Source organism: Emydura macquarii, unplaced genomic scaffold, assembly GCF_026122565.2.
Source record: "Emydura macquarii macquarii isolate MOO-44397 ecotype Brisbane River unplaced genomic scaffold, CSIRO-AGI_Emac_v2 contig_967, whole genome shotgun sequence".
NCBI classification, from domain to species: domain Eukaryota; kingdom Metazoa; phylum Chordata; order Testudines; family Chelidae; genus Emydura; species Emydura macquarii.
Window position 1 is genome coordinate 406,455 of NW_027131104.1, and position 27,479 is coordinate 433,933.

The following is a 27,479-nucleotide window of genomic DNA, read 5'->3' on the forward strand; positions in this document are numbered from 1 at the left end:
GTCTTTGTTCTCTGTTGGCACAGTGCCCCGCACAGTGGGGTCCATGTGCGTGACAGGGGCACTGAGGCACTGATGCAATACAAATAAATACTGATAATGGTCCTGACTCTTTTGCAGTTCTTGTGACCCACTGCCCGGCCCCCCAGCCCCTCGGGGCATGGGGATGAGAGTGCTTTACAAGCCCCTCATCCTGCACGCGCTCCAGCCATGGAGGGTCTCTAAGGAAATGCCTGCTTCATAGTGGGATTTCTTCATACCATATCGGCCCTGCTTCCACTCTGCTCCTTCCCTGCGTCAGCTCTGCTTTTCTTCCTTCACTGCCCCTCCCGTTTCTAACGCTGGCAGCTGGAGTGAGACCGATGTTGAGTCTACAGTCATGCTCTCCTCCTCCTCCATTTACACCGGTCCTCTTGCTGCTTTCCACTGATCTTCACTCCCTTCCCTCCGAGCCCTCCTAACTGCCCCCGTGCTATTCCTTGCGCTCCTACGTCCAAGCATTTTTCTACATCTCCCTCTTGTGCCCTCACACTCCCCCTATGAATTCATCCCCAACACACGCTTCATCTGCAGAGGAGGCTGGGAGGGAGGGTGACTCTGTGATTAAGGCACAGCTCGGGGGAGTCAGGACTCCTGGGTTCTCTCCATGGTTCTCCCACAGACTTAGGTATAAAACCTGCTTCTGACTGTGGGTTTGAGACTACACTGACGACTGTTTGAAAAGTGCTCTGAGATCCTTGGATGCAACCCGCCGTAGGAGTACCAGGAATGACGATTATCCCAGCAACGACGTTGGGACAATTTCTCCACCTCTTGTATCATTGCATGGTGTGTTATTTGTATCTAGAACATCTGTGCCAGAATTAGACGGCAAGCTGCTTGAACAGGACTTTGTCTGATGTGTTTGTAGCATGTTGTTGGCGCTCAGTAAATAAAATAGTAATAAAGTACGACATGAAATTTCCCTCCGTTCTCTTAAAGAGACAATTCCTGACTCCACAAAGTCGACCAGCTCTTATCTGTGCACCTGCACAGGTGAATTTCTAACGTCACTGTTCTCTTATTTACCAAGCACATTCAGCGTGTCTATACGCAGCGAGTCTCTGGGACCATTCCAGAACTTGGCAACATTCAAAACGAAATAACAACCCCCCACATGCCTGCACAGTGATCAGAAACAAAATCATGGTGTTTGCGGAAGCAATGTTCCCATGGGCAGGGGAAATGTGACGCGATGGGTCTAACTCTTCCCTGATGTAATTCAGGTGAAGTTAATGGTGTCACACTGGGGAGAAGGTAGCTCAATCATTCTGTGCCTTACTCTGGAGATCTGATTCAGCTGCTTGAAATCAATGGAGTTGCGCTCACTTATGTCATGAATGAATTTTGCGTGAAGGGAGGGGATTGTGAGTTAGAGCTGGGCGAAGTTTTTCGTACACAAATTTTTTCAGTGAAAAATGCAGATTTCATGACATAAATGTTTTGCAAATATGCGTTGATTTCACTGAATTGTTTGTTTAGAAATTAAAACAGAGAAAAAAAGCAGAAAAAGTCTAATAAATTCATTCTGACATTTTCTAAATGAAACATTTAATTTTCTTTGTTTCAAAATACTTTTCATTTCAACATGTTCATTGATTTTATTTTAAAAAATTCAAATATGTTTAAAATGCTCAAAATCTAAGTGAAACATTTTGGGTCAAACAAAATATTTTGTTTTGACAAAATCAAAATGTTGTTTCATTTTGTATGACTCAAAACCTTTTTTTTTTTTTTTTTGACTTTTTGACTTCACCAAAAATTTCAAATTTTTTTTGGTTTTGGTCTGACTCCAAACTGATTTTTGGCGGACTTTTTGAAATTGCTCACAAACTAAAAAATCTGTTATTCACCCAGCTCCACAGTAGATATGAGGGCGTGCAAACTACATCATCACTGTTGTCTAATTTGATTCTTTATAGGATCAAGAAGTGACATGATGTACTTCACAGACCTGAAAAGGGGTCTCTCATATTCAGGTTTGGAAGGATGAGATTTTCATTGGTAAATGTCAGTAAATGTATATTTCACTGTGCACACACAAACTGAAAAAAATATTTCCATCAATGATAATCAAAAGTTACAGATAGGCAAAGAAAGAAAAATGCTGCTTAAGAATGTATTGGTGTTTGATTTTAGGACATTTTACTTTGTATGTTTGGACGTGATGGTGACAATTTGCATTTTAAAGGTTATAAAGCATCAAGTTTTTGAACCTCAGTGTTTTCTGTCTTTAAATAATTATTGTCTGACCTCCCTCCCCCCAAGAATTCGGCGCAACTGTAAAAATTTAAATTGATAAAAGTAAAAATAAAATACTTGAAAATGAACATTGATATTATCCATCGAAATGATATTAAAAAAATCAAATTTTGCCAAGCCTAGTTATATCCATCCACATTCACCAAGGGAATCATGTTAGAAACCGGAACAGCCAGGAAACATGGGTCTAGTGCCAGTACAAATCGGAATCAAGGCAAGAGTAGAATCAACACTGCCTCTGTGAGCTCTAATGTCTTTCGCTTCCTCTGGGGACTGGGTTCCCCTCTCCCTGGTGTCAATGAGGCGCGACTCCACTGAAGCTGGTGGTGTAAGTGCAAGTTGGGATTTTGCCACTTAGAGTGACCCTAATTTTTGCCCCTCCCTAAGACTTGCCCATGTGCCTTTTGTTTTCCTACTGGGCAACTGCTGCGGCCCCTCGCGCAGCCAGCACTGGTGCTTCCTGTTGACAGCACCCACTACTCATTGGTACCAGGAGTCCCTATCCCATAGCTATGCTTCTACTGGGGGACACCTGCTATTGGGATCTTGAAAACGAGCTGGGAGACGGTGAAATAACAAGCGTGCAGACAGACGATGAAGCAATCGTTCACTGCGGACATCAGCTGTGCTAACAGAGAGAGACAGACAGACACCGCGAACTCGACAGCACGCAGAGAAGGCCGGGTCATCTCTTACCCAAAGATGCCTCTTCCTCTGAAGTTAGGGAGATGGCCTCGTGAGCCGGCTGCTCGTACAGACGGAATTGGTAGCGATGGTACCCACTCCGGGATGGAGGTGTGGGGCGGCTGTAGGCTGGATACAGAAAACACAACGGATGAGTCTATTGCATGGCCCAAATCCCAGCCCCATAATCACATACCCCGGCTGTGTATGGCATGATTTATTTGCAGCTGGGATTTTCAGGGAAAATCTCCCCACACTCCATCACCCTCTTTGCTTCCAATAACTTCCCAGCCTGGGACTGTGTCCCCCCCATGCCCATGCTTTGCCTGAGCTGTTGCTCTATTTAACCCAAGCTGCAGCTTTGCGCCCTTTGTGCGGCTTCCCTCTGCCTTGTCCAGGCGCTCAGGGAGTTCCTGGGAGGCAAGTGCTTGGCGCAAATGGGCTCTGCCGGCCTGTGCAAAGAGATCAAGTGCAGCGCTGCGCACAGGCTGCGTCAAATGGCTCTTGCATTAGAGAAGAGGACGAGGCTACTCTGTTCCTCCATGGCAACGAGCCAAGCAAGGCTCTGAGCCCCATCCTCAGGCCCCAGGGTGGGTACAGAGAGGGGGGCAGGGCAGGCACCCCCCTGCTGGGGTTTTCTGCTGAGCATGTTATTGCAAAGAGAGCTGAAGAAATTCAGTGCTGTAAGACTCAGGTGTCTCACTGTCGAGGCACGTCGTATATGTCGCCTGTGCCCCTTCCCCGCCCCCCCCCCGCCTTCCTTCTCCCAGGCCCTCCTGCTCCCTTATCTTCAGCTCATCTGGAGGATCTGGCCCCTTGCCATCTGCTTGCAAGCACACTCTTGTTTCCCCTCTGCTGAAACTACTTCCCATTCAACCCCGCCTGCTTCTCCAGCCCCCGCCCTACCTCCAAAACTGCAGAGTGCTCTGCTGCACCTGCCCCTGCCCAGACCGCGAACCCCTCCACCTGCCCCTGAAGGCATCATATTCAGGCTCCTCTCCTACACACAGTCTGACCCCAGCCCCACACCTTGGCTCAGGCTCCCAGCCTCTCTTGCTCTCCATCTCCCTTTGCCCTGTGATCCTTCCCCAGGACCGTCTTCTCATCCGCGCGCTCTTGTCCCATCCTTTCATAGAGTGCAAGGCCAGAAGGGCCCATTGTGATCACACAGTCTGACCTCCTCCTGCCTGTGTGTTATTGTAACTCTCTGGGCTGGGGACCGTATCTGAATCTGCATTGTGCAGAATGCTGCGCACCCCTCTGGCCCACAGTAAATACTAATCTCTTACTCTCTGCACCGCAAACGGTAACTCTCATTCTTCCCAACTGTTTCTTGGTTGGACCCGAGTGTCCTACAGATTGCACCTGCAGCGAGCAGGGCTTTGATTCTGCAGACACAGGCAGGATAGTGCTAGGAGCAGGCTGCTTTATATTATGGTACCTAGCCAGAGAGTCCTTTTTTTATTTTTTTTTAAGTTTTATTGTTTCTCAGTCTACACACCAGTTCCTCATTGGTGGTATGCTGTCAACATCTTGAAATCCTCAGACACCAAACCTCAGAAGGGAAGGAAAGTTTTGTGGTCAAACTGGGGACTTTTGTCTGTCTTGTCTGTTTAGACTGTAGGCTCCTGTGGACAGAGACTGTCTCTTATTATGGTTTTACCCAGAGCCTAGTGCAATGGGGTCCCTAGTTAGCTCTGTAATCCAAAAGATTCCTAACAACCACAGGCCGAGTCAGATGGTATGAGAGAAGGTCAGCCAAGATGTGAGAAACAAGCTGACAAGTTACGGGACTCGGTGTGCTTTGTTTTCTTGAAATCAAGCTCAACATCTGGCTTATCCTACAGGCCAGTAGCTGATGGCTCTTGTGAAAAGACCATCATCACTGGGGTTGGTATCCCCCGACCAGTTTATACAATCCCTTTGGTTCCACAAAAATCGAGGCTGCCTCCTAACATGATGGTGATTTATGTGCTACCCTGATGCCCCTCCCACGGGTTGTTATATAGTAGCTTGTGTTTTTAATAAAACATGCTGCTCTCCCATTCAGTTGGCCATGCTTAGTACTGTGTGGGATTGTTCGCTAAGCACGGCAGGGCACCTCCTGAACAAACAGATGAGCGTGAATGGCACAAGGTCTGCAAAGACTGAATGGTCCGAGTTCTAGTTTTCCAGCAAGAGTTCTCATACTTCAGGGCAGTAGCTGGCTGCTCAGATGGGCTCAGGCAGGAACGTTCCCCTGTGTCCATGTGTACCACTGCACAATTGGCTAGCTGGACAACAGCCTTTTTTAGTGTTGTTGTTATTTCCCCCTCAAGTAGAGCTGGCTGGGAAATTGTTTTCCCATCTCTCAGATATTTTCAGGTTCAAAATTTTTCCCCTGTCTCAAATCGGGACAAAAAGATGAACTCTCAAAAATATTTGTCCATCAATTTTATGTATTTTTTATTTGGGTTAATGGTAACTTTCTTTTGATAATTTTGAAAAATGTTTTGATTTGATTTTGACTCCCTTTCTGTTAGGTCTATTAGCTTACATTTTGAAACAAAGTCATTTCCAATCAGAAAACCACAATTTTTTGTTTAGAAAATGTCAATGCAAGATGTTTTAGCAGTTTCAAAACTTCCTTCTTCCAACTTTTTTTCCGAGTTGGGAGATTCATCCAATCAGAACCTGGTTCATGATGTTTCAGTTTTGACGAATCGGCATTTTTGACCAAAAACTGATTTGGGGGAAAAATTTACGACCAGCTCTACCTTCAAGCAACACGTGGTGGCTTTGGTAGGAGGAAGTGTGATATAGCTGTAACCTGACCCAGGGTGGAAAAATCTCATCTTCCTGCTAGAGAAGGGTCCTAGCTGCAAATTTTGGATCTGAATCCCAGTCTAAACTTGCCCAGTGTTCAGGGGGTTTTGGATCCAATGATCTATCTCAGGCCTTTGTACTACAGGAAACTGGCAGGTATGGAGCACCCCGTGCTGGACACTGGAAGAGCGCAGTTCTATACAAGAACCATCAGGGTAAGTGGGATAGTCCTTGCTGCACAATATTCATGCATGACTAGCATGCCCTTTGATAGCTCCCATTCTCAGCACGTGTCACGAAAGGGAGTCTAATGACATGCAAAGTGATTATGTATGCAGATGTTCCATAACTGTTAAACTCTAAACTTGGCTGAAAGGGGCATTTCACGTTTGATTCAAGACAGGAGGATGTGACGCGAAGGGACGAAAGGTGGAAATTCCTCCAGGACCTGATCAAATTGAGCCATATGAGCAAGAGAAAATCACCACCACCACCACCTCAGAGTATTAGAAAACATTAAAAACCAAGGATCTCCTTTACTTCTCACTGTTGCTGCTGCTAAGTCGCTTTCTGCATTTCACTCTGCTTGGGAAGTGAGACGAACCCAATCAGTTTAACTCTGGGCTTGACCCTGTGAACTCTTTCTATGGTGCGCAGTGGCATTGACTCACTCCTGCTTTGCAATGCAGCACGCTTTATGGCCAGGGTTTTCAGCATCCACCGTCGGGGTCAGATTTTCACAAGCGCTCTGAACGTTGGGCACCGAGCACTTCGGATAATCTGGCTGTAAGTGTCACAACGGAAGCAGTTGGCTGCTGAAAATCTGACCTTGCCTTTCTAGTTACCTTCACCCTCTGGTCCTTACTTCACTAGCCAGCAGCTGCCAGACTGGGGTTCTCAATCCCTTAATGGAAGGTTTAAATAAGAAAAGACAGTAATGGTACTTGCTAAAGAAATAACAAAACGCACCACTATCCACAGCAGCTTTTAGAAAACCTCTTTTTAAAACCTACTTCACAATATCTCCTAACCACAGATTAATTGGGCCAAATCCCTCCCTGCTGTAACTTCATTCAAATGAATCAAGCGACACCAGGCCCTTTTTGCATTGCAAGTCCTTGTTCCCATGGACAACATCTGCCTATGAAGAAACCACTGATGCCCACCTGCTTCCAAACACTTCATGGAGTTGTTTTAAGTGGGCTGCGATCTCTTCCACTGATTGGGTGTTTTTAAAACCATTTGGTCCAGTGGATGGGCTCTCCTATTTCAGCCAGTTAAATATTTCTCTGCTGCTGTAATAAGGGCATCTGAATACCTCTCCTGTGCCTTTTTCTCATATTCAGGCATGGAATAAAGCGTCTTGCATCTCCCAGACTGCATGTGGCATACTGTCATTTCCTTGTGATCTGAACTTCCAAAAGAGCAATGGAAGGGATGGAGTTGGTAGCAGGGATGGGAAATACTGGGGATTTTTAAAAAAACGATTAAAGAAATTTGATTTTAAAGGACTCCTTGTTGAGGCAGGCAGCACCAGAGAGAGATCTCACGGATGGCTTGTATTCTCTGCCCTGCCCCTTGAGCAGTCATTGATGTAGTGTTACGAAGTCAGACTGGTGGTGACTTGCAGCCGTATTGTATTCTGCACTGGTGTAAGTGGCTACACAAAGTGCAGAGAGAATCATGCCCCATGTGTTCTACTCTCACCACCCTTGCAGAATCCTGCTTGCTCCTTAGCCACAACCATGCTCCCTTGGAGAGACGTGTTCTTCATTTATATCAGGGGGATGATGCGACTTGCCCAGGTGGAAGAAATGTCTGCTGTTTAAATCACAGAAATGTAGGGCTGGAAGGGACCTGAAGAAGTCATCAAATCCAGCCCCCCTTCAGCTGAGCCAGGACCAAGTAAACCTAGACCATTCCTAACAGGCATTTGTCCAACCTGTTCTTAACATCCCCCAGTGATGTGGATTCTACAACCTCCCTTGTAAACCCATTCCAGAGTTTAACTAACCTAATATCTAACTGAAATCTCCCTTGGTGCAGATTAAGCCCATCGCTTCTTGTCCAACCTTCAGTGAACATGGAGAAAAATTGATCCTCCTCCTCTTTGTAACAGCCCTTAACATATTTGAAATCTGTTATCCGGTTCCCCCTCAAGTCTTCTTTTCTCAAGACTAAACATGCCCAGTTTTTTGAAAGCTTTCTTCGTAGGTCAGGTTTTCTAAACCTTTGATCATTTTTGTCACTCATCTCTGGACTCTCTCCAATTTGTCCACGTTGTTCCTAAATGTACTTAAAGCACTTTCTCATGAATGCACAGTGAGCTGCCATCCGCAGTTACTAGGGCTGGGACTCCACGTTGTGGTCTGACCTTTTGTATTGAAGTGGGAGGGAGTTTTCCAGCTACCCTTTCCTGATGCAGCTTCCTCTCCCCACTAGCTGGCGGATGGTAGGAGGCGCTCAATTCAGCTTCCTGCAAAGGGGCAGGGATTGCTCCTTGTTCTGCAGGCTGCACTGCTTTGTGTTTGGAAATGGTGCTCCCAGGTGCTGGGCGACAGGCTGGGGTCAGCTCCTGCACAGGTGTGGGAGGAGGCCTCTCCAGTCTGTGCCACTGCCCGGGGCTGTGCACAACGGAAGTCTTTGTGTGCAAGGGCTTTGTGAGTACCAGCCCCCACAACCTGAGGGGTGCAAATGTGCTCATGGCCCTATTTCTCCCTCCACATGGGCCGGGACAGCTTTGCTCCTCTCTAAGACTGTGCATCGTCTATACCCTCCAGAGCGCCAGCTGGGGCATGACGCCTCCATCTCCCCCCCTGCCTGGTCTGGCTGCGGCCATGACCACAATCACATAACAATGCAGGGCCAAGCCCAGAGGTCTTGGCTCAGTCCTTCCTCACGCTAAACCCTCTCTGAAGGCATTATTGAGAGCATCTCCCTCCACAGCCTTTTGCATTGCTCTAGAATTTGCACCCCAGAGGAGCCCAAAGCACTTTACCAGCCAGAGGCCCGGGTAACAGGCCCCAGCATGATAATGATTACGTAGTGGTATTTTGGTAGCCCCGATGGACCTCAGTCAAGAATCGGGGCCCCACTGTGGCACTGTATAGACACATAAAGAAGTCAGCCGCTGACCCAGAGAGCGTACATGAAGGGTCTGTCTACGCTGCGATAAGACACCCACGGCTGGGCTGGCCGTGCTGAGTCGGGCTGCAGGGCTGTTTAATTGTAGATTTTCAGGCTTCAGCTGCAGCCGGAGGTCTGGGACTCTCCCACCCTGCAGGGTCCTAGAGCCTGGGCTGCAGCCCAGGCCTGGACCTCCTCTACACTGCAATTAAATAGACCCTTTGCCTGTGAGCCCGAATCAGCTGGCCTGGGCCAGCCTTGGGTTTCTAACTGCAGTGTAGACACACCCATAGATGTGAAGGCGCACTCCAGAGTTCACTGTATAGCTGCCTCTGGGGGAGGGGGAGACAATCGGCCAGCCGACATCGCACAAAACTGTCATAACAATGCAGGGGAGCCCAAGGGGGGAAGTTCCCATCCCCTTATATAAAAAGGAGAATGAAGGCCTGACTTTTCAGATGGGCTGAGCACCAAGAAGCCCCCATGGACTACAGCCGGAGCTGGGCACGCACAATGCCTCTGAAAAGCAAGCCATTATTTGTCCATGTGCTGCAAGCAAGACGCTGGCAGGGAAGGTGTCATCGGAGAGATGAACCAGGGGAGCCATTACAGCTGCTTGTTAGTTTGCACCATTTGTAGCTCATGCACAGATTAAGAGAGAGAGATCTGGGGAGATTCCACCTACAGTGAATAATCTAAGAAGCTGGGAGGAGGAAGAGGAGGAGATGGAGGGCAGTGAGGGGTGCTCCAGCTGGCTTGCTCTGGGTTGAAAAAGTTTGCAATGCTTTAAACGCCTCCTCATTTTCCTGTATTAACTAAACAAGAGATCGATATCAAAGAGAAACCTGTTGTCTGGTTAGAATGTGAAACAGTTCCTCCTCGCTGCATTTCCGGTGCTGAGGCTGTCGGTGCTCTGAAAAACTGCAGCTGGGGGAATCCCTCGCTATTTACATCTTTCCATGTGTTTACTGAATGCAAATCCAAATGTGTGCGCAGGGGGTTATTTTAAATGTTCTTCGCAAGTCTCTTTTCCCCCTGCAACGTGATTCTGAAATTCCGAAGCAGGGGCTCAGCAAAGGCCCCGGCTACACGCTGTTGTGATCTGACACCAGCCGGGTTGATTGACTAACGGCCTCTGACTGGGGGTCCAGATTCTGATGCTCTTTCCCCTCTTTGTGAGAACCTTAGGACAGCACTTAGATACTGCAGTGAGAGGCGGCGGTATCAACCCCTGACATGAGTGGTCTACTGCAATCAAAGGGACCATGTGTGGAAGGAGTTGCTGTGTATGTGTATGCTGTGTATGCACTGTGGGCAAGCGAATCAGAACCTGCTCTGAGAATGGAGAGATTTTGTCTGGAGGGGGCAGGATCCCTGTGCCCTCCAATTGCATTCCCTCATGGGGTTCTCTACATCCCTGCAAAGCTCTGAGGATCCCTGCATTTCCGACATGTACATCTCTTGGCTTTAATCTTCCCACCCTCAAGGTAGCTGCCCCAAGGTAGCAGCCAGGGAGGGCTGCCCAGAATTCCCTGGAGACCCATCAAGATTGCTTCTTACTGGACCGGAAGCTTCTGTGGTTAAGCAACACCAAGGTTGGGCCCCAGGAGCTGAGCTTGCTGCTCTGCTTGTCTCCTCTGGGCCAGGAAGAAAGAGATCACAAATGGTTTGAGGCCCAGCTCCCCCAGTGGCAGTGGACGTGAGTGCCGCAGAGTCATCCCTTTGCGGGCCCTGCCGATAGAAGTTTAGTAATAGGGGCCAGAGGTCTTGGGACAGTAAGACAGGCAGAGTTTGTGCAGTCCCCGCTTACCTGTTAGCACGTGGCCTTTCAGATTTCCAGCCCTCAGATCTCTGCCCTGCAATGACAGAAAGGATTAGGTTAATGCACCAGACCACAGAATACACAGACTTAATTATTTGCATTGCAGTGGTGTCTAAGGGCACCAGTCAAGGATCAAGACGCTGTTGTGCTAGGTGCTGTACAAACAGGCAGTAAAAACACAGTCCCTGCCCCACAGAGCTCACCGTCTAGGTTCTAATGAGAGACAGCAGGTGGATGAGCCAAACAAGTGGGGTGGGGCAGGGGGTAACCGTAAAGGAAGCAAGTTCTGAGACAGAAAGCAGGGTCTCAGCTCATTACGTGCACAGCCATTGTCAGATTTATTCATCCAGGGTGAGGGTCTCAAATGCACAAGGGGCCCAGCTCCCACTGAAAGTCAGTACGTGCCACTTGTACCTTGGGAAACCTGCCCCCAGGAGTTTAATTCTAGCACAATACAGCCTGCTGCGGCCTCACTCACTCCGCCGCCTCCCAGCACAGAGCACCCGCCTACATTTCCTCGCTTGGGTTTAGTTGAAAAGTTTCCTGAATTTAGTTTGTTTCCTTCATCTTCACCGTCTCCAAACATCCCCTGACAGATGTCGTTCCTTTCCTTGGGTAAGCAGCGGAGAGGTGGGGAGAGAATGTGCCAGGGCCTATATTTTGCTTGTTAATTTATATTTAAAAGTGTCAGTGACTTTGTACACTGCAGCCAATGCATTGTAGAGTTCCCCTGAATCACAGGCCGTGCTGTCACTGTGCTTTTGAAGCCAGCACACAGGGACTGTCAGACGGATCACATTGGACCTGTTATCTGGGCCACGGGATGCTGGGAAGGCTACAAAAGCTCTCTCTAAAAGCCCTGACACCATCCTGTGCACAGGTATTCAGGCAGGGGCTAATTAATATCCCTGTGATGGCAGAAGGTCACGGTGTCTTTGGAAAGCACATAGGCTGGAACGAAGGTGAGAGATCAGAGATTCTTACCCAAACTGACAGGTGCAGTTTACAGCGGCTGAGCCAGATCCGCAGCTGGTGTAAACTGTCATGCTTCCATTGAAGTCAATGGAGCGCTGCCAATTTACACCATCTGGGCTTCTGGCCTATTGAAGTCAATGAGGCCACGCTGATTTACACCATCTGGGAATCCGGCCTGCTGAATTCTAATCACCATGGGTGAATTCAGAATAGATGCAGATTCACCAAAAGGCTTTGGAGCGTCCCAAAGCAATTCCCAGCCCAAGGCTCTTTGATTTTCTTCCCCTGCTTGATCCAGAGACGATCTCCGTCGCTTCCTCACGCCTCGATTCCCTGAAGCACCACGTGCATTACACACCCTGCCGTGTCAGGGGACCAGGCTGCCCACCCCCCACTCTCCCATATTGTTCTCATTTGTAGACTAGAACGGATCTATACCACGTTCGCTGACTTTGCAAAAGCCTTGTCCGAAGCTTTAGCGTGGTTAGGGAACGCGGGCATGTCCCGGGGAACTGAAATGGAAATCTGTGATGCAAGCCTTATTGCACCCCATGTGCTGTGACGCCTGTGCTTATATCCTGGGACAGTCAAGAACAAGCATTTCCCAAACCTCGCAAGTGAGCCTAGGCATGGTGTCAATGCCCTCATTCCGCTGGCCTTACCGCCCCATCGCATTCTCTCGCTCACCTCCTGCTGCTGCTGCGTGTAGGGAGAATTCTAATAAAGTTTTGTTGGGAACAAAATACGGTTGGGCTGAAATCACATGCTGCAAATCAGCAAACGGCACTAACAGCTGGGGAGAGCCAAACCGCGCAAGCCAGTGCCGTGCAAACGTCCTTCGCCAGGCCTGCCTATGTGCCTCAATCCTGACCTGCAGCACCCCCCGCTAGTGTAGTCCTCTCTCTGCCCCGCGCGCTGCCAGTCTGGAACAGTATTACCCACTGCTCTTCTAGTCCTACCCCTGCCCTCCTACCCAGCTCCGCCAAGGTGATGAAATGCTCACCTGGAAGAGCCCCCGTTACTCCAGTCCTGCCCACACGCACCCAGCTCTGCCAAAGCACCTTAGTCTTGCCCTGCCCTAGCAGTCATTAGCAATTAAAGGAGCATCAGATAACTGCAAACAGAATGCATCCGACTCCCAGAATTGCTGGATCAAGCTTCAGCCTTTCCAAAAATAATAGAAACCAGATCGTCACTGAGTCATTTAATGATGAGGATATCGACCAAGATTCACGTTGCACAGTAAAATTCATTGTCATGCAAACATCCTCTCAATTTCTGTGTATCAGTTTTGCAAAGCCCCATGAAATTTTACCAGCCTAGGCACAAAATTTCCTCACCCACCCTTTCCATCACGCGGATGATAAAAGGACCAATGACTAAGATTTTCAAAAGTGACTAGCGTGATTGAAGGGGCCTGGCTTTCAGAGAGCGGCTGCTCAGAACTGAACACCACACCTTGGAGACGTGTCAAGTTCCTCTCCCCCACCCCTCCCAAACTGAAGCACCCCAAATCACTCATCACTTTTGAAAATCTTGGCCTAATATTTTACATGCCCCTCAAAAGAAAGAAGCGGTGAGTCCCAGGCGAAGGGCTGAGAGGAGTTCTGCACCGCTGTGGTGTACCAATGCACGGAGCAGATGATCTAAAGAGAACAATGGTCTTACATCCCCCCGCTTAGTTTCTTTGGGAATTCTGACCCCACCTGGATAAATTTAACTTTTTGAATAACTCATATCCCACCCTCTCTTCCAAATCCATGCAAGAACGTGGGGGGCATTTAAAGGCCTGTGCTGAGCATTACATAGAAATTCTTATTTTTTGTAATGCTCTGACCTGCCATTGAAAGCCTCTTGCTCTGAAGCTTGATTTAAGTGAACTGTGGCTGACTTCAGGAAAGAACTAGCCTCTCTGGCTCAGAAGTCTGTTCAAGTGAAGCCATATGGAGCTCTGCACACAGGCAGGACACAAGATATCTGTGGTGCTTCTCCTGTGCTCAGAAGGCAAAGTGGGAAAAGCTGCCCAGTGCTGAGCAGGTCACCCTGACAGTGAGGGTCCCAGCTGGGCAGTGATTCTTAAGGGCAGGAATGGAGCAGCAACATCACACCGACAAACAGATGTTAGTAGCCAAGGATATATACTGGGATATTTTCTGAGCTGAAACCGATTCAAATACATGGCTAGGACCACAGTCAAACCTTGACTCCTCCCTGGGACAGCCTCCAAGCACCGTTAGCGAGGGCTGCGTCTTCAGCACCAGGAACTGAGGCCCTTTAAGTTTCGGAAGAGGTTGGTCTTGTGACCGAAGCACGTGGAACTAGGAAAGAGGGGAGCAGCTTTCTACACCTGCATCTGCCCCGGGCTTGTTGTGTGGGTCTGAGCCAGCCTCCTCCCTCCCTGTGCTGTGGTGTTTTCCTGTCCGTGCAATGAGGACAACATAGGACGCGTGGCCAATCCAGGGTCCCAGGTGCAGTGGAATCTGGCCACGTCCTGACATGCCCTGGGTCTGAGGATCAGGATTCTTTTCAGAAGGGATCAGAGGGAAAGCATGGTGGGGATGAGGTTAGTGGGGCGGGAAGAGCACTTCCAAATATCTGTTGCTTATAGAAAAGGCAAGATTTAAAAGCAAAGAAGCAAATTCTGCTCTTCCTTATGCCAGTGTCCAACCCGCGTCCGGGTTACTCTGCGTTTGCAGCAGCGTGATGGGCAGGAGAAGGGGGCTGTCATGCCAGCCAGCTTCGAGCGAAGGATGCCGCTGCTGGCATCTCCAAGCCATTCTGGGCTACCGATTCATTGGCTGCCTATCCACATGGAAACAAGCAGCTCTGCTCTGCCTGCTCTGCTGGAGGGAAGCCTGCTTGGAGACTCTGGCGAGCCGTATCTGCACCTGGGGTCAAACCCAGCCCCACTTGCCCTGTGGAGCTTTTAATAGCTGGACGGACTGGCTGGATTCCTTGGTGCGACACCTGCATGCTTTTGGAGGAAGCCAAGAGGGCCAGCTCCAGGCTTTTCAGCCCCAGGAGGATGGCAGTTCCCTCCCCCCCCCATTCCATTGGATGAATGAGGTCCCAGCAACGACACGGGCGGTTTCCTCATTCCTCTTCAATTACTGACTGCAAACTGTGCCCGCCCACCATGGAATCCGCGAGGGCCTGGTTACCAGCTCTTCCCGGGAGCACGGGGTCAGCAGCACGTTTCTGTGAGTGCCGGGAAGACGATTTCATCTCTTCACTCACCTCTTCCCCATTTGTCGGGAGGAATCAATCACTTTCTCCCCCTTCCGGGGCAGAGGGAGGTGGGAGTTCGACTTTCCACCCCTTCCTAACTTGGAAAGACGTTCCAGGGGCCTCCTCCTCACTTCGGCACGGAGTGAAGCTGCTGCTGGTTGAAGGCAGCAGCGTGTGAGCGGTCAGTTGTCATTCACTGATGCCAAAGGCAGCGCCACCTGAATGCAGTGGAGATCCACTGATGTTTTCAGTCAACGAAAGGTAATTGACTAAACCACACATGGTGGCCCCCTGCACAGATTCATGCTCCGAGGTGTTGGTTTAGCGCCGTGCGTCCGGTGCATGGACTCATGACTGCTCCCAAATGAAAACGATCCCAACAAAATAAACTTAATGGCTAGCGCTTGATGCCCCCCTGGCCTGCTTGCTTCTTGTCTTTCTATTTACACCTGTGTAAAACGCTGCCATTTTTTTTGGACCGATGCACTTTGCCCTGATCCACTGTAAGGAACGACACATGGTGCAGCACAAGAGAGGACCCAGGCCTGCTATCTGGATAGAAGGGAGAGGTGTCTCATGGTGGAGCCGAATTGTCCAGCCTCCGGGTTCTATTGTGTGTGATCTATGCGGGCGAGTGATTTGATAGCTCTGTGCCTCCGTCTGCCCATTTGCAAACTGAGGTTGATGATAACGGACTAGGTGTTCAAAACTGGTCTCTTAATCTGGGGGCAAATCCAGCTGAAAGACGAATTACCCAGCATTGCAACGGAAAGTGGAAGGCAGAGACAGAGAAATTGGGAGGGAGTGGAGAGGGAGAGAGATGAGGCGGCTCGGGAGAGGGAGATGCAGGTGGTCTGGTGAAAGGGAAGAGTTAATGGGGGACCAGAGGGAAGGACAAGCATGGAGGTCCCAGTTTGAAAATTCTGGAGGGAAGGGAATGAAGAATGCTATTTCCTAGGAGGCTAGTGCTGCCTGTAGCTGGCCCTGACAGCACTACAGGCATTGCAAAAATACTATTCAGTCATCCGCCTTTCCCATCTGCTTCGTAACTCCATGAAGTCTCATTACCTAATGTAGACATCCAGATTGAAGTGCGTCCTGTACCTCTCAAAGAGCTCTGTCTTGTCAGAGGGGGAAATTCCCCCTAGGGTAAATCCACAGCACCAGTGGAATTACACTGACCCGCCGTGACTCCTGGGACACTGGGTGAGGATGTGCCATTTTTCCCCAATTTCAAAACCAGGAGAACGTTGTGGGTTTGAATGTTTGACAGGCTCCAATGTCAGTAGGTTTATGTCCCTACTAACTGGATGGGGCTCTGGCCTTGTCTACACTAGAGAAACGTATCATGCTAAATAACAGCTGATCTCCTTCCGTCACTGGGCACGCAGCTCTGTGCCCACAAACACAGGGGCTCTCATCAATTATCCCTGGTGCTAAGTAAGGCACCCAGCTGGGGCTGAGGGGTTAAAGAATGATGGAGTCTCAGTCGTGCTTGCCTCAGTCCTTTGAGGGTTGGCATGTGGCTGCATCGCCGCGCTGTCGTGGTGCAATCAGTGGGAAAGCAGCAGAGACGGAAAGTGCTAAAATCATCCAGTGAGACTGTCAGATTAGGGAGCAGAGAGGAGGAGATGGAAATGTTGACAAAATAAAATCTATATAAAGGGTCTCCACCTGTGCCAGCATCGTAAGAGGGTGGTGGGGGCAGTTCCTCTGCCCTTTATAAACAGGACAGGCGCCCCGTTAGCTGGGGCAGCATGTGTTAGTTCTCAGTTCAACAGCCTTTTGGAAAAAAACAAACCCAGTGACCTGATGGATTTAAGTTACAGGGTCACAGAGGTTCAGGAACTCGCAGTAGTTTTTGGAAGTCCCCACGCCAGTCCTAAAAGTTCACCACACTTCAAAGGACTCGGAGTTCATCTCACCGCTAATACTGAGCCTGGATTGAACCCTGGACTCCTGCCTGAGGCTGAAAGTCTAGGCTGACAAGGGGCTAGGAGCAGGACAGAATCAGTCCCGCTGGGTTTTTTAAGGCAAATTGTCCCGATGTCTTCTCCACAGCCTTCCCTTCAAGGTCCTAGGAGACATGAAACCACGCTCCTGAAAATGGCCTCTGAACTGTGTAGACACAACTTACCTTTGCTCAGCTTTCTAAGAGCCTTCAGCACCCTACCTTAGCGAAACCATGTCTGCTGTACCGTCAGCCATGCCTGGTGCCGGCAGAATCCTAGTGGGTGTCCCTGAACAGCCTGTATGGGGACTGCCTTCCTGAGACCCCTCTTAGAACAGAATAAAACCATGCTACAGATTGTCCCGGGGGGGCTGGAGCATGCATGTGTGTACGTATGTGTGGGTGGGACCACGAGGGGAGAGCTGGTGGGGATGGGCTAGTCTTTGATGTGGTCTTCAGTTAATAAAAGTTCTCCGGGTTCAGGAAGCCCAGGTTCACCACAGCCAGCTTCAGCAGCAGGTTCAAAAAGGGCTGACTTACGGGGCTAAGTACGCATGGCCCGAGCCAGGGCGCCTCCCAGCACCTGCTTGCTCTCCGTGTGGTCACCTTGGCTGAAGTCTGAAGACTTGCTGAGTCAGGGGGTACAATTTTAAAAAGAGTCTCGGTGATTTAGAAGCCTCAATCCCGTTGGTTTTAGGCACTTCTGAAAATTTTACTCAGGGTCCTTTGGACATACCTGGGACATGTTCCAGTCGGGCTCCCAACTCCCCCAGAGTCGGGGGGGGGGGGGTGTCCATTTCAGACCCAGCTCTGTGTGACAATCTGAGAGGAGCCGGCTCGCCGGGGGCTTGTGCTGATTATCGCCCTTGCAAAGAACTTTTGAAAGGCCCTGTTTTCCCAGTGCTGGCTGGAACAGCTGAATGACGATGCGGGGCTCTGGTGCGGCAACGCCACCCGGGAGGTGCCAATGTTAGTTTAATAGCCCCTGTCTACATGCCGTCTGCTTGGAGGCTACTGAGCTGTAACTGCCCATGGTGTCCCGTGTGCGGTCGCACACCCTCCGTCGATCCCTAGCATGGACTGAACTAATGGACACTGATGTGCTGTCATCTCTATCAATACCCTTTTATGAGAGCATTAATATTTCTTAATGATTCCATTTGAGCTTAACGTCCTTTTTTTCCTCCCGAGGACGGGGTGTATGGCTTGTAAGGGGAGAGCTGAAGATCCCCCCCCGTTCCCTTCCGCTGGGGGGGAGACCGGTGGCGTTGTTCGGGTGTACACGCACCCCAAAGGGATGCCTGCTCAATCCATTACCATTAGTACGTAGCACCCAATCGAGGAAAGTCTGGGGAATCACAAGTCTTGTGATTCAGGCCTTGGAGTTGGACTCAGGAGACCGAGCGTCAGTACTTGGGTGAAGTCACTTCGGACCAGATTTTGCAGAGAGCTCAGCATGCTGGGTACCGGGCTCTCTTGATAATCTGGCCACCCGTGTCGCAAGGGGAGTAGCCAGCTGCCGAGCACTTTGGGAAGTCAGGCCCTTATTTAGGTCTCTCAATGGAAGTTGAGCTCCTTTGAAAATCTGCCCCTGACGGGGGGGTGCTGAGCCCTGGAAAAACTACCCCTGAGCTCTTTTCAAAATCTGGCCCTAGATCTCCCTGCGCCTCATTTCCCCTCCAGTAGAATGGGGACAATACTCCTTTCTTAGTCTGTTTTGACTGCAAACTTTCTAGAGCAGGTACTGACTCCCCTACCGTCTATCTGTGCAGCACTGACCACCCCAATCTCAGTGGGGCCTTTCAGGCGTTACAGTAATACAGGAACCAGGGCCTTACGGTGCTAGATGCTGTGGAAACGTGGGCAAAGAAAGAGTTCCGGTCCCGAAGAGCTTAATGTTTAATGATAGTTCTACCGAAGCAGGGAGGGGGGATGCTGTCATGTCACATTTATGGAAATGGAACGTACTGCAACACCCGAGACGCCTTCTGCAAATGCAGGCCGGGATTTGGCTGGCGCTGCTGGACAAGATGAATGAATGAATGAAGTAGATCACCCTCTCGAGTTTCCAAAACAACTCTGCGTGGCAGGAGACCAGCCTGGTGTCCAGAGTGGCTCTTTGCCATGCAGAGGCGCTTGTATCATTGCAGCTCGTTCCAGCACACCGTCCCGCAAACAACAGGGGAGCATTGAGGCTCTGAGGTAGGTCTGTTTGGTCCCTTGGTGGAGTCCACTCCGCGCTGAATGAGTCACGTTTTGTTTTCCTCTTCACAAATTTTTTCTAGAACATGTCTGATCCCATCTGAGGAAGAGGGAGGAGGGACTAGGAAGGGGATCGGCGGAGAGAGAAATTCGCTAAGGTTAGGGAAAGTGGGTGTGGGAATCAACACAATAGCTGGCAGGAGACCAGGACAAACAGATGACTGATTGGACTGAGGTTTGTGAATAAGAACAGGGCTGTCTTGTTATTCAGCCCCAGATAGAACTCCATCTCCCTTTCCCCACCCCCTGCCCCGAGCCAACAGCTGGAACGCCAGTAAACAAGAAGTGCTCTCAGTAAGGAGGGACAGTGGGATGGAGCGCAGCCGCTTGCTCCTGGCATTTGCAGCTGTTTGGCCGGCTAGTTGAACTGCTTTCTGCCCTGCAAGGCTCCGAGTTCACGCTGGATACGCTGGGTGCTGCCCCTACAGTAGGCTGATATGATTAAAGAACAATTAGTAAACTGGTGAAGTTAATCCCCAAACAAACAAGGTGCTTTCTGTGCTGCTCACTTAGGGCACGCTAGATCGATGGGGAGAGGCGCCTTCAGAATTGGCACATCCAGGAGACCAGACTTCTTATGCTCTCTCTTTGTTATCTTTATAATGAAGCCAGGATTTATGAACTGGCTCTCGTTAATACAGGAGAAGGTGTAAGGAGGGGTAAACCAGCCTACATGGGCTAAGAACCAAGCCTTCTCCAAACAAACCCTAGGCGTGAAAAGCGTCGTTAAAAGAAAAGAATTGCAGCTATACAGATGCCTACCAACACTATATTTATTTGATTGTCTCCTCCTCCCCCCATCAGCTGTATGTTCCTTGTCATCTTAGATTGTAAACTGCTTGGGGCAGGGAATGTATCCACATATACACATCCCCTAATACAACGCGGGCACTAATCCTGATTGAGGCCTTTAGCGGCTGCTGTAATATAAATATTAAATGATAATAACAAATGATTGTTGTTTTTTCTCCTCCCGATAATTTTCATTTTTATCCCACTCTGCATTTTCTGCTTCCGGCCCATGAAGCCCCAGAAGCATCATGAGACAAAGTCTGTCCTAGTGATATTTTCAGCCTGATTTTGTTGAATAGAAGAGGTCCATTGTAGAGATGGGCAGACCAAAACCCCAGCTCTGAACATTTCCAAACTCAGGAGTTTCAAACTCCAGATGCAGATTTGGGTTTTATGGCCGGAGCTCATCTCGAGTTAGATAAATCTCAGCATTAGGATGGGGGTCAAATGGGGGGCTGGGTACTCTTCCAAGCCCTGCCCACAATCAAGCTCCATCCACAAAAACAAGCCCCACCCACTTGAGATACCAAAACGAAGCTCCAATCTCAATAGATCAATATAATATGAACCTTCCTCTTCTTTCATGATATTACATGTAAAAGATCATCATCAGAGTTCAGAATTAACCAGAATTCACTTTCCCTATTCATTTAAATGAGTAGGGGCAGTTCACACTTCTGCTACCTGCAGACTCAGCTACACAGCACTGCACTGCCTGCAGCTGGTTCATGTTTAAAAGGTTCCTTCAAAACCTTACGGGCTAGAGGCTTCCTTTAACAAACAAGCAGATAGACCAACAAGCTAAGATTCTGCATGAGAGATACCATCTTTGTGAACGGTAACAAGTTGGTTCAGCCTGACACCTGATTCAGATGCTTAACCAAAATGATCCGTTTGTGGGTCATCCATTGCTGATAAAGTCCAAGGCCTCGCTCGTCTGCAGGCATTTAATAGGAGCCCAGTAGGGAAGGTCTTCCTTTTACCTTCCTTCATACAAAGAAACATTAAGACATTTTAGCTGCAGTTCCCTCAAAGTCTTCATTTTCCAAACTACTGTCTTAAGCTCTTACACTTTAAATGTCAAACACAGGAACATGCTGGTGGTAACCCACAAAGCTCAAAGATGGCCTGGGTGTGCTACCAGCCTGCACTGATGTCTACACAGCTCCTGGGAATGGGAGTCTCCTGCTAAAGTCAGAACTTTAATGTCTCTCCAGGTGACAAAACTCTAGAGGCCAAATAAAAGTCCTTACATTTCTGTGTCCCTTAGGTCACAAAGGACGTTGCATTCGTTAAGTTTCAGCCCCCCCATCCCCATCCCCCGGATTATTCTGAGACACAGTAAGCTGCAATTACTTGCCCCAGGTCATACAGGAAGCCTGTGGCCGAGCCAGGAATAGAATCCAGGAGTCCTGATTCTCAGTCCTCTGCTCCAACCGCTAGACCACACTCCTTCCCAGCACCAGGAGGACTGAGGAGTCCTGAAACCCAGTCCCCCAACCTAACCATCAGACAACACTTCCTCCCAGAGTCAGAAAGAAAACACAGGAGTCTCGAGTCCCAGTCTCCTGCTCTAACCACTAGATGACACTCCCCTTCCAGAGCTAGGAGTCTTCACCCTGGCTTTCACCACAGCGCTCCCTACCACCAGCGAATCTGTAGCTCCGCAACTTCCTGTGGGGTCTGGAATTCATCTGATGCTTTGTTCATTTGATTTATACAGTACGTTTTCTCCATCATGCCAGAGGGGAGGGGCCAACGTCCGGGTTCCAGATGACCTGGCTGTGCACTGCAACGTTCTCGCTCGCACACGCACAGCTTGCCAGGGTCTCCTCTGACCCTCTCCTGGGTTTCTGAGTTGCAGGCTCTCCCCGCTCGGACTCAGAATCCTTGCCAGTGTCACAGACCCTGCCCCTCACTCAGAGGAGACGATTAAACGGACCCTTTTGAATTGCGGCTGAGAACGCTGGATGCGGGAATTGCACACACATGTGCTCCGGTCCCTTAGGATGACTCAAAGCTAACTGGACTCTGAAGCAGGGAGGGGGAGTTGAAAAGAGACAGAGAGAGGAAGAGAAATCTTGGGAGGCTAAAGCCACCCTAGGGATTCCCTTCAAAGGCTGAGCTAATCTGGTGCTGTAAAGCCCCTTCAGGCAGGAGTGAGGGAAGTTATGATTTCCTGCTGTTCAGGCCCCTCTCCTCTGTTGCTCCCGCACTAGCAATGGGCCAATGCCCCATTTATCAGCCCCAGTTCTGCCCCTGGCTGATGATTCCCAACGTCTTGCCCCCAGTCCTGTGTCCCAGGCAGATGAGCATCCTTGCTCCATCACTGCTGTTAGGAATGCAGGGATTCTGCTGCGGAGAGCAGCTTAGCAGGAAGGGGGTAGCTCATGCAGTGTCAAACACACACCGCAAGGGCTGAACATTTTCCTGCTGGAATCTCCCCAAGTCTGACCTGAACCCAAAGCTCAAACCCTAATACCTTAAGCTCTAAGGCAGTTTGGATCCAGATCTAGGCTTGAATTTCACAGCCAGCCCCTTTCTCTAAGATGGTGCCAGACCTCCACTCTGGACTCCTGCAAACTTCTGTGGTTCAACTCCACCTCCAGTTGTCAGATAATACCCAAACAGATGCTCAGATACCATGTAGTGACAGATGCAGTAAAAATGCCTACTGTAGAAAAGATAGATTAGATCAGATAGAAAGAGCTAGCTAGCTCGGCATACAGACAGGACAGTTTCCGTTCGATGCTACTCACAACAACATTTGTGCCCCCTGTGCTTGCTGCTGCTCACTGCCCTGTGCTGTGTAGTGTGCAAATGCACTAATGCTGTTCTAGTGCCCTTTGCTCACCCTCACCTGGAGGAGCAGTGCAGAAACAGGGAAAGAATTTACACAAAGTTTTGCAGAAAACTTTTTCTGTTTCCCTTGGGGAGATTCCTTGCTTCCTGCTGTCCCTTTTCCCCCTTCACCTCTCTCTGACCCAGATTTAGGCTCTGAAGGCTGAAATCTATTTTTAAATGAACTCCGAGGGATAACAGAGACCGCTTTCCAAATCATTTCTCCATCTTTATCAATGTAAACTTTTGCACTTTAAGGAAATGATCACACACACACAGATTGTTACTGGGTTATTATACATTCAGGGTCCAGTTCTAAGAATGATCTAAATAGCGGAGACAGACAGAAGGCAGGAGAGAGGAAGGGTTACCCCCATTTTACGGATGGAGGGGGTAAATGACATCGCCCAAGGAGTCTGTGCCAGAGCTGGCAACTGACCCCTGATCTCTCAAATCTCAATCCAGCGCCCTTAACAATCCTAATATTAATGTAACTGTTCATGGGATAAGGGATGACACAATGTGAACGGGGGGAGTGCGGGCAGAAATTGGGCCCTATCTGAGCCTGGCAGTTGAGATTCATAACAGATTCACAAATGTAAAGCACAAGCATCGTGTTAATTCATAATAATGGGTTATAGCATTTCAGTTTTATGCATGGTGAAATACTGAATTCTTTGCTAGGGACTCAAGCACACATGCAGTGTTTAAGAAAACATCAAAGCACTTCCCTTTTCTGGCGGTGTTCCTTATTAGCAAGGCCTCGTTTTCCCAGTGAATATTGGGTGGAGGGAGAAATTGACGACTGGCAACGGTTACCTGTTACATCCCTCCTAGCCTGCACTGACTCACAGAATTTAAGACCAGAAAGGACCACCAGATCATTGAGTCTGAGCTCCTGGGTATCACAGGCCACCAACAGCACACAGCACCTGCACTAACCTAACAACAGAAATGAGACCAAAGCATCACAGCCCACAGGAGACTAGACAGGCAGAGGATAGGAGGGACTGAGATGCACCAGTGTTGAAGGCCTCCGCAATGGCAGGGAAATGGTTAAGTGAGATACACCCAGATAACCCTGGCAAGTGAACCGCACCCACATCCTGCAGAGGAGGGCGACCCCCCCAAGGTCACTCAATCTGAGCTGGGGGCCAGAACCAGCCATGTGAGCAAGAACCAACCGGCCAAGCTGAGAGGGGAGAATGCTCAGCACCACTGCAGAGCCCTGGCCTACCCTGCCCAATGTCCCATCTCTAGCCACGGCCATCCCTGGTGCTACCGAGGAAGGAGACTAAAACCAAAAAACACCCCAGAATACATTTGAGTGGGGGTAGGGGTGCCCCGTCCTGACCCTTGCAAGTGGTCGGCTGAACACTCAATGTCCCAGTATACTTTAACGCTGGACAAAGTCCCAAAAGGGAGAGCACGTGGTAAGCAATGTGGTCAGCTTGAAGCAGCAGAGCTTAGACAGCATGGCTAAGTGCCACCAGGCCAAATGCGGTACTGTGCATCTGACAGGAGTGGCCAGCGGCGACACTGGAAAATGATAAGACAAACCAGGTAGAAAAAAATCAGAGATCACAGGTAGGAAAACAAGGTCCTGGCAGGGTTCCTAGCATAACATTGCAAAAGGCTGTTATGTCGGCAAGTGATACAAACAAACAGAAACATTACAAGACTCAGTTTAAAACCCGCCACACCTTCGTGCTCACATTGGCACTGCTGTCTGCACACACACACACACACACACAGCGAGGGAAGGAGAGACTCCCAAATGCCCGGAGGCTGTAGATTGTCCTGTGGAATCTGGAACTTGGTTACTCTCCCAGCACCTGCTTGCTCAGGATGGAATTTCTGGACAAGCCAGAGGTAGTGCCAGGCCAGTGATTTAGGGCACTCATGGAAGACTCAGAGTCAAGTCTTTGCTCTGTCTGATTCAAAACAGGAATTCAATCTGCTTTTCCCACAGCCCTGCCGAGGGCCCGAGCCACCAGGCAGTAGCGTGTCTGGGGAGGCTGTCTCTCAGTCTCTCCTGTTGCAGCTGCTTCGCTTTGCATAAATAATTAAACATTCACTAGGCAGAGAGAAAGCCTGGCCCTATCACCCTGTGGTTAGGGCACTCACATGGCAGATGCAGGGACTTGAAATGGGGTCACATACTGGTGAGGGCCCTGATACTGGGGCCTCTGTGTCTCTTGATAGGGTTTTTCACATAAACTGGGCTTTCATCCTGATGCTGCATGGGGAAAAATTTGAAACCGTGAAAGTTTTCACAGGATGGGAAGCCATTTCCCAGCCAGATATACTCATGGGTTCTACTGCTGGCGCTGGGAGGGAACGTGGTCTAATGCCTGGAGCAGGAGTGCAGGCTCTTGGGTCCTATTCCCAAACTTGCTGTGTGATCTTAGGCAAGTCATTTAACTGCTCCAGGCTTCGGCTGGGATATTAACACTGACCTGCGCCCGGGAATGACATGAAGCTTAATTCAAATAATGAAGTGACAGACCAAGGGCATGTTGGCACTGCAAAAAACACACACAGAAGCGAGTCTCAGCGCCCAGGTCTACAGACTTGGGCTTGCACCATGGCACTAAAACTAGCTATGTAGATGTCCCACCGGGGGCTGGAGCTGGGGCTCTGAAGCCTGGGAAGGTGGGGTAGGCTTCGGATTCCAAGCTCCAGCCTGAGCTGAAATGTCTATATGGCTCTTTTTAGTCCTATAGTGCGAGCCCGACCTGGGCTCTGAGACTGGCTGCTGCAGGGTTTTTTTGCAGTGTAGACAGACGCAGAGACTGCCCAAAGTCACACAGCGAGTCTAGGGCAGAGCTGGCAACAGAAGCCAAGAATCCTAACTCCTTGTCCACCAGATCCCACTCCTTCCCAGAACCAGGAATTAGAACCCAGCTGTCCCGGCTCCCAGTCCCCTGCCACAACCTCTAGCTCACAGGAGTTGTGTGCATTTTCAGAAATTGTTTTCCCTACAGGATCTCCTCTTCTGGAAATTGAATTGATCAGAAGAAAACCACATTGAAGCCTGAGTCGGATAAATGACAGGCTGGCTGGCTAGCTGCAGTGAAGAAGGGGCAAAGGAGCAGATGTCCCTTAGAAGCAAGTAAGACAAATGACTATCCCCTTAGGGAGCTGGAGAAAGCAACACCACAACAGTCTCAGCCTTGGCACTGCTCATTGTTCTTTCAGTTGCTCCCATTCCTGGTAGCCATATGATGCAAGAGGCTGGTAGGAACCAGAAACTTGGATAGGCAGCGTGCTTTTTATAAGAGTCCCCACCAAGGTCTACAGACAATTTGCCTGCTGTGGTTACCACAACAAATAGCTGATTTCAGCCTTGCCCAGCGGCAGTTCTCACCCTGCTGGGGCAGATTCCTTGTGCTAGATCTTGGAGCGACCATGTGAGCTGGGGCTTTGCCATGCACACCCTCTGGAATTGGACCCATGATCTACTCACTCACCGGGGGGTGGATTCAGCTGTGGGAAAGAGCAGGGGACAGCCTCAGAGGCATTGATTTCTGAGGCAAGTTGGGCTGGATATCATGGTTGGTGTGAACTGGCCTTGCTCTGTTGACTTCAACAGAGCTAAGCTGATTTACACCCACTGAGAGATCTAGCCCATCGTATTTCTGATGCCTCTCCCCGTGGAGTCTACAAAACTCCGGGCAGGCTGCATGTGTCGGAGACAGGCTGGCAGGAGGAGGGCGTTAAACTAATAACAAAAGTGGAGGGTAAAAAAAGGGAAGGTATGAGCACTCAGCAGAAAATTGAGATGTTGAGAACAAAATCAATCAAGGAACCAAAGGATACGAGGAGAAGAAATTATTTAATTGCCTATACACCAATGCTAGGAGCCTGGGTAAAAAGCAAGAGGAATTGGAATCTCTCAGTTATGAGCACAAATTTGATCTAGTTGGTATTCCTGAAACGTGATGGGATGATTCCCATGATTGGAGTGTTACCAGCAGTGGTTATAACCTATTTAGGAAGGGTCGAGTGGACAGAATGGGAGAGGGAGCGGCACGCTTTTCAAAAATGGCATTACCTGTTTCTGAGTCCCTGATAACTCAGAAGAAAATGATCTTGAATGAGTACGGATCAATGTCCTAACACATAAAGCACACAATGGGATATTAGTTCATGCCAGCTACTGATCACCAAATTACACTAGGGAACAGAATGACAGGCTCCTGACACGCCTATCTGTAATGTGTAAGGAAAAATAGCTGTGTGACCATGGGGGAGAGAGGTCTCATGCTGCCAATACTAAAACATCCTTGGAATTTTGAAGTGTTATACATGACAATTTTCTAACTCAACGTGTGTGGCATCCAACATGGGGGAATTCTACATTAAACTTCATCTTCACAGATGAAGAGGAATTAATCACAGAACAAATGATTAATGGTAGCGTAGGTACAAGTGACCATGAGTTGATCATATTTATAATGTATAAACAGAATAAAGTCCAGACTAGTGATATATATATTTGGTGTTTTTAAAGGGCTAATTTCACAAAGCAGAAAACAATTATGAGCCAAACCAGCTGGAAGGAAGAATTTAATCAGAAAACTGTGAACGGTATTTTGGAACTGTTTAAGAACACTTTACTAGATGCCCCAAAAGCCACAAGCCCACAGCTGAGGAAGGAGGTCATATTGGCTAAAAACCGACTTGGTTTAG

The 27,479-nt window shown here is 49.2% G+C and overlaps 1 protein-coding gene across 9 annotated transcripts in view; it reads right to left on the minus strand.

Annotated features, from left to right (window-relative positions):
- The window catches only part of PEBP4 (phosphatidylethanolamine binding protein 4), a 219,827-nt gene that overhangs the window by 46,652 nt on the left and 145,696 nt on the right, over nt 1-27,479 (minus strand). For all 9 annotated transcript variants that reach the window (XR_010918875.1, XR_010918874.1, XR_010918876.1 and 6 more), the window contains exons 5-6: nt 10,724-10,769; nt 2,995-3,111 (exon numbers count right to left, since the gene is read on the minus strand). Coding sequence is in view for 3 of the 9 variants with exons in the window: in XM_067543690.1 (XP_067399791.1) it covers nt 2,995-3,111; nt 10,724-10,769 (163 nt within the window). In the remaining 6 variants the exon portion in view is untranslated. The remainder of the gene's footprint in view (nt 1-2,994; nt 3,112-10,723; nt 10,770-27,479) is intronic.